Source organism: Diospyros lotus, chromosome 11 (genome assembly GCF_014633365.1).
Source record: "Diospyros lotus cultivar Yz01 chromosome 11, ASM1463336v1, whole genome shotgun sequence".
In the NCBI taxonomy this organism is placed as follows: Eukaryota; Viridiplantae; Streptophyta; class Magnoliopsida; order Ericales; family Ebenaceae; genus Diospyros; species Diospyros lotus.
The window spans coordinates 3,146,514-3,157,267 of record NC_068348.1 but is presented as its reverse complement, the minus strand read 5'-3'; the positions used below and the strand labels follow the sequence as shown (position 1 = coordinate 3,157,267).

Below are 10,754 nucleotides of genomic sequence, written 5' to 3'. Positions count from 1 at the left end.
AGCAACGATCAGTAAGGCGAGGCACGGCGACGAGCGAGGCGAGGCGAGACGAGGCCAGGTGCGACGACAAGCAAGGCGAGGAGCGGCGGTCGCCCAGAGAAGACAAAGAGAAGAGAGGCGAGAGCTCTGCAAAATAGTTATAGAAGAAGGGAGAGAGGAGAGAGGTAAAGGTGGACGAGGGCATTTGAATCTTTTTGACCCCTTTTGATAAGTTGGTCGGACTTTCCAGCATTTTCCTCTTTTTAATGTCATCAACCAGAATTCAAAAGTCGGTCGGACTTTCCAGCATTTTCCTCTTTATAATGTCATCAACCAGAATTCAGAGGTCATCTTCCACATCCACATCGCTTGCTATCTCCTGTCCGCAGAAATGGAAGCCGCCAAACAACAACCGCCGCACGTCGCCCTCATTCCGTCGCCGGGAATCGGCCACCTCATCCCACTCACCGAGTTCGCCAAGCGACTCGCCCACCGCAACTTCAGCGTTACCTTACTCATCCCGACCGACGGGTCATCCTCGGCGGCCCAAAGATCCGTTCTTGATTCCCTACCCAAATCCGTCAACTACATTTTCCTTCCTCCGGTGAGCTTGGGAGACCGCGCCGAAGGCGAAGGCGTGGAGATTCGGATCGTACGCATCGTGACTCTGTCGCTTCCAGCTCTGCGTCACTCGCTCATGGCTTTGTCCGAGTCAACCCGCCTCGCGGCCATAGTGGTTGATCTGTTCGGAACGGACACATTTTGTTTCGCCACAGAACTCGGTGTTCCGGCGTACTTATTCTTCTCTACAGCCGCGATGTTGCTGTCGTTGATCTTCTATCTGCCGGAGCTGGATAAACGGTTTGATTGCGAGTACAGACACTGGCCCGAACCGGTCGAGCTACCTGGGTGTGTTCCTGTTCAGGGGAGAGATTTGGTAGCCCCGATTCAGAACAGAAAGAATGAGGCCTACAAGTGGTGTCTTAACCTCTCCAGAAACTACAAACTGGCCGACGGGATCATCGTGAACAGCTTCCTGGAGTTGGAACCGGGTGCTTTCAAAGCTTTGAAAGAACACTGGACCGGTGTGCCCCCGGTTTACCCCATTGGACCGCAAATACAGACCGGTTCTCCAACCGTTGTTGATGGGTCCGAATGCTTGAAATGGCTGGATCAACAGCCACCACACTCTGTGGTGTTCGTTTCATTCGGCAGCGGCGGAACGTTATCCCATCGCCAACTCACCGAGTTGGCAATGGGACTCGAATTCAGTGGGCAAAGATTTATCTGGGTCATCAAAAGCCCGCATGAAGACGTTGCGAACGCCACTTTCTTTAGCGTTCATAGCATGATAAACCCATTCGATTTCCTTCCAGAAGGATTCTTAGACCGAACCAGAGATCTGGGAATGGTGGTTCCCTCATGGGCTCCACAGATTCAAATCCTGGGCCACCGCTCCACTGGCGGCTTTCTGAGCCACTGCGGGTGGAACTCGGTGCTGGAGAGCATCGTCCATGGCGTTCCGATCGTCGCCTGGCCGCTCTACGCAGAGCAGAAAATGAACGCGGCTTTGCTGTGTGACGATTTGAAGGTCGGATATAGAGTGAAAGTGGAGGAGAACGGGGTGGTGGGAAGAGATGCTATTGCCGGCTACGTGAAAGGTCTGATTGAAGGAGATGAAGGCGGCAAATTGCTGAGAGATAGAATGAGAGATCTGGAAGATGCAGCTGCGAAGGCTTTGAGCGAAAATGGGTCGTCATGGAAGCGGTTTGAGGAGGTGACTGACATATGGAGGAACCACAGAAGAGCCTGAATGAAGAAGACGAAGGGATTCTCTGAAGATATTTGTGCTGATTATAGCATCCAATTATCCAATAATTCTGAATTAATGGGATTTTCAATTTTCTTCGTAATTTGTGGGTATTAACGAAAATGCTTTTTTTTCACTTTTTAAATAATAGGAAGGGTATATTTAAATTATTTTAATTTTAATTTTAATATTAAATATTTTTATTATTTTATTATTATTGTTGAGATACGACAATAAAATTTTATATGTGAAGATTGTCTCGATGATATGTGCAAGTGACATCTTGGATGGCAGCTAACCCTCGTGGCAGGTGACCTCCTAAGTAACGAGTGACATACTAAGACAAAAGTAAGTTAGGGACTTACTTGTGGATCCTCTAGTATTTAAATTTGTCTTGAAAAGGAATTAGAGTTTTAGCGATGTAGTGAACATACCTGAACAAGGTGAATGGTTTTCCTATTTATAGAGATGGAGAAGACTAATAGGTGACAATGACAAGAGAACTACAATTTTTGACGTGCATCTTGGAGATTAGCTTGACCAATTCATCAATGGCCTTTGTCTCATCAGGTCGCAAGGCGATAACACGGACATGGGTTGCTCGACGCCTGCGCCCATGCACGTGGGGGTCGCTCGTGCCCCATGATCGCGCGCACAAGGATCTCTCAATGTCAGGCAATCACGCGCGCCAATCTTTTTATTTTTTTTTTTATCAACAGATAAATATGTATAATTGATCAAATGAACTATACAAGAGCACTAGACATATCTCTGTATATATAATAGCTAAGACTTGAAAATAGGATAACACATAAAAATATAAAGAGAAAATAACACTGTATATATGTATTTTAACTCTTTGAATAATGAAATTCACGACTGACGATTAATCTTAAAAAATATGTCTATTTTTCGTTGTTCATATGAAATAAATAATACAAGCAAAAGCTATCTTCTTGGCCTTACATTGTCAAGATGTCCCTCGTGCATCCTTTACAAGCCCTTTCAATCCATTAGTTAGAGAAGATATGAATCTTTGGATGTCACTCCAAGATTTGATACTCTCCCATATCTCTGAACTAACCAACCAATTAAAGAAGACATGATGAATTGATTCATCAAAAGCTCCACAGAGGTGACATCTTTTATCCGTGTACAAAAGGTGTAGTTTATCTCTTGTGAGAAGCTTTCCTTCACTGCACCCGCGAATCTTTCCATCTGCGCTTGGCCGTGTGGCCTGATCTCAGCATGCCAAGTCATGTCGGTGCTACCTGCTTGCAATGCCTGGCCCGCTACCTGCTTGCGCCCTACAGCGGCTTTCATCCCTAGCCTTCCTCTTAGCCATTCAGCCCCATTGTTTTTACACTCACTTGGTTTCACCTTGCGACGGCCTTATTTAATGTACCATGGACTCATTTGATTACACTTTTGGGCTCTTTATTGGTCATAGCATTTATAATAAATATATTATATTTTATAAATTAATAAAAATATTTAATATTTAAAATAATTTCATTTTAATGTTTAGATCTACTTCTCCTTCATTGCTTATGTCCTTTTTGCTTCTTTTATTTGTGAGTTTGTGTTTTTCTTTGGCATTATTCCAATTTTGACAATATAGTAGAGGATAAGAATAATTTTTAAAGATAAATTATGTTATAGTTTTATATAGATTAATAAGTCGATAATGAGTATCCGACGATGGTAAAGATAAAGAATAAAGTGGATTACCTAATCAAACGAATTTGAAAATTAAGAAAAAAATAAAATATGAGATAAAAGACAAACAATCTGAGTAATGACTTCAAATCTAATCCATTATGTTTTCAAGTAAGGATACTTAGAAGAACTAGACAAGGACTCAATTTTTATAAAATATTGAATCAAAACAAGGAATGATATCAAGTAACATCGAATCGATTTAGTCTAACTTAATTCCCAACTTATTTTTTAGATAATTCTTTTACAAATCTCGACCAAGTTCCCTTGCAATGGGTTCCACCTCATCTTTTACATCATATTTACATATATGATATGCAAGGCTTAACTCTCTTTTATATGTGGCAATTCTTTTGATCTCTTACTTATGTTGTTGATTGTTTTGGTTATATGGTTGTAGAATTTCAATGGGTGTTGTAGCATTCATGTTCATGGAGTCTAGAATACTTGGTGGTGTTGTCATTTATGTTGTTGATATTGAAAAAGTCTTGGAACCCTTGATTTGTGTTTAATTTTAATAAAATTGATCGTTATTATTTAAAAAAAATTAATTAGTCTTTGATCTACAATTGAGATCTATCTGGAACTAATATTTTCTAAAAGTCTAAATCGAAGATCTAATTACACTATATTCAAACTAAGATTAGAATTTGAACACTCGTTTTATCTTAGAACTAAGATTAGTCTTTTAGATAACGATATGCATGTATAGTGGGGTTTAAGAGATGGGGTATTAATTGGGAGGTTTATGGTTTATGTATTGAAGAGAAATTATCTTTCTTTTTTTTTATTTTTCATGTTTGATGTGGCACTACCTAAAATTACAATAATACCTCTACGTGCTAGTAGCCTCGCTCGTCACATGGATTGTCCGAGAGACTGATACGTGGCAAGTTAACAATCCGGTGCGGAGTCTAAAAGATCTGGGCCGGATCGCGAGACCCGTTCCATCTTGATCGGGGTTCTTATCAGGTATAAAAAGCTCTCTAACTCTTACATTTATTACAACCTGTATTTAGTATTCTGCTAATTTGAGTATCGGAGTCACCCTGGGAGACCCTAGTCCCATCACTCCATTGTCTTACAGGTTCTATCATTGAGGTCCGACATCACCAAGTCCGAGATTCTATTTTCGAGGTGCATTCACAGAGATAGCCCGTGATGATCGATTCCAAAAACCATCATCAATGTTGTCCCTAATTTTTCTTTATTAACAAAACAAATGAAAATTACCTTATGTTCTTAGTCACCTCAATGTCTATCCTTTAGTTTATCGTAACTCTAGCTTGTTTAGATTTCTTTCGAATATAAAGTAAATTACAGGATTAATCCATAATGTGTTTTTAATTTTATATTCGAATAACTTTTAATTTACAACATGATTTCTATTCAAATTAAGTCCTATGTCCATTTCAATTTCAACTACAAAGCCCAATTTAAGATCGATCCAATTTAATTTGGTTTATTCGAATTTTGTGCTGAAAATTAGTTTCCTAACTCAGTAAAAGTGGCCAATTTATGTAATTTTAGCAAATTACACTTATGCCCACTTTCTTCTTAAATTCATGTTTTTATTCTCTTGAATTCTCTCTGAGGCCCGATAATTCACCAAATTGTGGTTAAGTCCCCTCTAGTCCAATTTTAATTAATATGAAAATAATTTTAATATCCAAAATTTTCTAAAAATTTATAAAAAAGAAAAGAAAATGATAATATACATTATATACAGTATGCCATACACTTTATGTTTTTAATTTTTTTTTTCAAAAATAGGATAATACTATAATAATAAATAAAATAAAAATAAAAATCACACACTACAAAAATAAATGATAACTTCTAGAAACATACATAAATAATATTTTAAGAAAACACTTTGTTGACAGAATTTAATAACACCAAAACGAATGTTAACTTATATTATGTGTGATTTTATTTTTATTTTATTTATTATTAAAAATTTATTCTTTCAATTCAATGGTATATATAGATTTTAAGACTAATTAATTGTTAGAAAAAAAAAGGGGATGGACAAACAAACAGAGCCAAAGGCAACATGGAATGTTAACCGAAATGTTATATTCCCAAATAAATTTGATAAATAATTTTTGTGAATTGATAAAATTTATAATAGTTATTAAAAATGAAAAATAGCTTATAATAAATATATCTAAAATTAATAAAAACTCATGATCTATTGTTAATTGTGAGTAGAACTATTATGAATTATTATTAATTTTGAGTAGAATTGGGTAAAGTGCACTCTGACTCAATATATTATTATTTTTTATTAAACACAAATTTTATCAAAGGGAAAATTTATAATTTTAATTACTTAATGATAACATTTTGTTAAAGTTAAAAGGTGATCATTATAATTTTTAAAATTGGAATTGTATTCTTTATATATTTGTAAAACCTCAAAGGTTGACACTCTAATTTACTTATATAAAACATCTGCATCAGCCTTGTGATTTTCATTTGTTATATGCTCAAATACTTTAGAGGGTAAGTTGCATTCAAATTCTTTGTGGTTTAGATCGCTTATAGTTTTGTTGTGTCATAGATAAAATTTTATTAAAAGATTAAAAAGTCTAAAAGTCTAAAATAACTTTTTGGATTAGAAATATGCAATTTTTCTCTAATTGGGAGAGTTCGTACAACACGCAAATCGAATCATTTTGACATATGAAAATCCCTCTAAGAGTCATACGAAAATGATAGATATTATGCATAAGGAATTCTAATTCTAATAAAGACTCGGAATATCAAGATAAATGTTGTCTATAAAAATTTTAATTCCGATAAATTTTAAAATGTCAAGATAGATATTATCTGTAAGAATATAAATTTTAGAAGATTTAGGAATGCTTTATGCTAATCTATAAATAAACAAACTCTTATTCTAGAAAAAGTTAATATTTGATCATAGTTATAATACGAGTTTCAATTTTTCATTATCGTCTGACTTAAATATCAAAGTGTTTCCATATGAATTTTTTTACACCTTTGATCATTCTTTTTCTCATTAACATTTATTGTATAATTAGCATGTGACTTTTAGTATTTGTCATATCAAGGCCATGTCAACAATTGTGAGGTAAGGCATGCCAAAAGAACTTAAAGCGAACACATTGTAAAATATTTTATTAGGAAGAAATATGTTTGTGTTGTCGAATCAATCACGAAATTATTTGTTAAGATGGTGTTTATTAAAATGAGCAATATAAGGGAGTATTAAAATAAGACCGAAATGCTTTCCAAACCAATATATAGAATGATCAAGATAAGGTTGTGAAGTATTCTAAGATTTCTATCAGATTATCTATTAAATTTTTTAGAAACTATTGAGAATTGTATTTTTTCTTTTTATATGTTTGTTAAATGCATATGATAAGTAACAAAATAAGGTTATCTTTACCAAAATATTTCTATTATCAAATTTATTCAAAATTGTATGTTAATATCAATAATAAAATTATGATTAAAATAGTATTTTATTATTAATGTTTTATTTTCTAAATTCATGTTCAAAAATAGATTTTAAAAAGATTTAGAAAGTAAAAATAATTATTAATGGAATCACAATAATTCAACTAATTAGATAATTAAAAATGTCAAAATATAAAATTAAAAAAACAAATGAAGGAAAAAAAAAGAAGAAGAAGAAGATAATATAGAAGCTTGAAGATCGAAGGAAGGGCAAGCCGGACAATGAAGCCAAAGAGAAAAGTTACCATTGCCACTCGATGAAGCGAATGGAAAGATAGATGAAGTAGGCAAAGGAGACCAATGATGAAGTGAAAGGAAAGATCGATGAGTAGGCGAAAGATACCAACGACGAAGCGAAAGGGAAGATCGACGAGAGTATGAAGAAGAAAATGAGGAAGAAGAAATAGATGAAGAAATCAGTGAACAACGGAAAGTTCAGTGGCGAGGAAAAAGATGAACATGTAAAAAAAAATGAGTGAGGGTTTTATATAAGGGCATATGGATAATTTTAGTTTATCCATAAATTGTTTGATAAATTTATATAAGAGGGGGGTCAGATAAATTTATCTTTAAATTGTCAAACAAGAGTCAGCTTAAGAAATTTTTTCAAATATTGTTAGATAAGTTTAACAAATATATTAAAAATTTAAAAAATTTAAAATACTTTTTGTATTTTATTTTTTTATTCCCGTTAACAAATACTACTATAAGTGTATATCTAGTACACAGCATACAAAATAATTGGAATGTAAAGTGAGAGGTCCTACTGCTGAACAGTGATTCTGCGGCCGCTGACCGTAGTGTTTTATTTTACCTATTTAACGGTGAGTTTATTATCACGGTGAAACCCAAACAAAAATAACCTTAGTGAGTTCAAGGAAGACTCTTGCGGGGATCTCTCCACGTTCAATCTCAGTCGATCCCGATTCATTTTTTGGGTCGCGGTGAGTAAATTCAAAGTGTCAAGAAGAAGAAAACAAAGGTCTTGGATGTGAGTCGACACCAGAATTTTTATGTGGTTCGACCAGAACGATGCCTACTCCACGACCGCACTCTAATTATTCTTTCAGAATAACGGTGTATCATCATCTTTTCTTTTTGTCCCTCTGACCTCTTTGTACTGAGGGGTCCTTACAATTTAGATAATATATAGAAATATAAAGACTTCATAATGGGGGACTAATAACCTTTATCGTTTACACAAAATCGGGAGTGAAATCCCTATTACGAGGAGCATGGACCGTTGCAGATAAAATAAATGGACCCTATCTCTGACTCCTTAGCAAGGTTTGTCACTTATCCGAGTTGGAGGTTTTAGGACAGCCACCTGGATGGTCTTGCGAACTGAAGGGCATTGCCAAAAGCTCGTTAGTCGATAGCTGAGAGCTTCTCGGGAGTTTGTCAGGTACTCACTTTATGAGTTTCGGATTTCGATGGTGACTGAACTTTTTTTAGCGAGGTCGTCTGGACCTTCTCGGCTTCGGGTGATTGGACTGATTTATCAAATCGAGTCTGACCCATACGAAGTGATACAGAAAATACATATAACATGACACAAACAAAAATAATTCACCTGAAGTTCAGTTCATTTACGTCCCTAAACTTTAAGGGCCAGACATGTAATTATGATCTTTATAACCATCCAGAATCCAGAAGTCATCTTCCACATCCTCATATCCACATCGCTTGCTATCTCCTGTCCGCAGAAATGGAAGCCGCCAAACAACAACCGCCGCACGTCGCCCTCATTCCGTCGCCGGGAATCGGCCACCTCATCCCACTCACCGAGTTCGCCAAGCGACTCGCCCACCGCAACTTCAGCGTTACCTTACTCATCCCGACCGACGGGTCATCCTCGGCTGCCCAAAGATCCGTTCTTGATTCCCTACCCAAATCCGTCAAGTATATTTTCCTTCCTTCGGTGAGCTTGGGAGACCTCGCCGAAGGCGAAGGCGCGGCGACTCGGATCGTACGCATCGTGACTCTGTCGCTTCCAGCTCTGCGTCACTCGCTCGTGGCTTTGTCCGAGTCAACCCGCCTCGTGGCCATAGTGGTTGATCTGTTCGGACCGGACACATTTTGTTTCGCCAGAGAACTGGGTGTTCCGGCGTACTTATTCTTCCCTACAACCGCGATGTCGCTGTCGTTGATCTTTTATCTGCCGGAGCTGGATAAACGGTTTGATTGCGAGTACAGACACTGGCCTGAACCGGTCGAGCTACCAGGCTGTGTTCCTGTTCAGGGGAGAGATTTGGTAGCCCCGATTCAGAACAGAAAGAATGAGGCCTACAAGTGGTGTCTTAACCTCTCCAGAAACTACAAACTGGCCGACGGGATCATAGTGAACAGCTTCCTGGAGTTGGAACGGGGTGCTTTCAAAGCTTTGAAAGAACACTGGACCGGTGTGCCCCCGGTTTACCCCATTGGACCGCAAATACAGACCGGTTCACCAACCGTTGTTGATGGGTCCGAATGCTTGAAATGGCTGGATCAACAGCCACCACACTCTGTGGTGTTCGTTTCATTCGGCAGCGGCGGAACGTTATCCCATCGCCAACTCACCGAGTTGGCAATGGGACTCGAACTCAGTGGGCAAAGATTTATCTGGGTCATCAAAAGCCCGCATGAAGACGTTGCGGACGCCACTTTCTTCAGCGTTCAAAGCATGATAAACCCATTCGATTTCCTTCCAGAAGGATTCTTAGACCGCACCAGAGATCTGGGAATGGCGGTTCCCTCATGGGCTCCACAGATTCAAATCCTGGCCCACCGCTCCACTGGCGGCTTTCTGAGCCACTGCGGGTGGAACTCGGTGCTGGAGAGCATCGTCCATGGCGTTCCGATCGTCGCCTGGCCGCTCTACGCCGAGCAGAAAATGAACGCGGTTTTGCTGTGTGAGGATTTGAAGGTCGGATATAGAGTGAAAGTGGAGGAGAACGGGGTGGTGGGAAGAGATGCTATTGCCGGCTTCGTGAAAGGTCTGATTGAAGGAGATGAAGGCGGCAAATTGCTGAGAGATAGAATGAGAGATCTGGAAGATGCAGCTGCGAAGGCTTTGAGCGAAAATGGGTCGTCATGGAAGCGGTTTGAGGAGGTGACTAACATATGGAGGAACCACAGAAGAGCCTAAATGAAGAAGACGAAGGGATTCTCTGAAGATATGCGCTGATTATAGCATCCAATATCCAATAATTCTGAATTAATGGGATTTTTCATTTTTCTTCGTAATTTGTGGGTATTAACGAAAATGCTTTATTTTTACTTTTTTAAATAATAGTAAGGGTGTATTTATATTAATTTAATTTTAATATCAAATATTTTTATGTGTGAAGCGTCTCAATGATATGTGCAAGTGACCTCTTGGATATCAGCTAACACTTTCATGAGAGGTGACCTCTTAAGTAATGAGTGATCTGCTAAGAAAATAGAAAGTTAGGGACTTACCTGTGGATCCTCTGATATTTAAGTTTGTCGTGAAGAAGATTTAAAATTTTAACGGTGTAGTGAGTGTACCTAAACAAAAAGAACGGTTTTTTTTTTTTTTTTATAAAATCAATAAATAGGTATAAATGATCAAATTATACATACAATCACTAGACATACCCCAGGAACATGGATAAACATCCAAAGACTATAGGTCTAAAGCAAAGGCTTCAAAGTGGATCAAAACATAAGGATACATAATAAACATTACTTTGTATACAAAGGTTTTAATCCTACGAATGAGACCCTCAATTGTAGGTTGGAGATTATC

General features: G+C 37.7%; 2 protein-coding genes across 2 annotated transcripts; both read left to right on the top strand.

Moving 5' to 3' along the window:
* Positions 1-309: 309 nt before the first annotated feature.
* LOC127812590 (hydroquinone glucosyltransferase-like) lies at positions 310-1,926 on the top strand. The gene has a single exon (XM_052353024.1). It carries the CDS (start codon positions 371-373, stop codon positions 1,790-1,792), a length of 1,422 nt encoding a protein of 473 aa, XP_052208984.1. The 5' UTR covers positions 310-370; the 3' UTR covers positions 1,793-1,926.
* Positions 1,927-8,645: 6,719 nt separating this feature from the next.
* Positions 8,646-10,340, top strand: LOC127812589 (hydroquinone glucosyltransferase-like). Its single transcript, XM_052353023.1, has one exon. The coding sequence runs from the start codon at positions 8,709-8,711 to the stop codon at positions 10,128-10,130; it is 1,422 nt and encodes a 473-aa protein (XP_052208983.1). The 5' UTR covers positions 8,646-8,708; the 3' UTR covers positions 10,131-10,340.
* The last annotated feature ends 414 nt before the right edge of the window (positions 10,341-10,754 follow it).

Bases quoted from the DNA above. Each gene is read 5' to 3' on its own strand.
- LOC127812589 (XM_052353023.1), top strand. From the start codon at position 8,709: ATGGAAGCCGCCAAACAACAACCGCCGCACGTCGCCCTCATTCCGTCG.
- LOC127812590 (XM_052353024.1), top strand. From the start codon at position 371: ATGGAAGCCGCCAAACAACAACCGCCGCACGTCGCCCTCATTCCGTCG.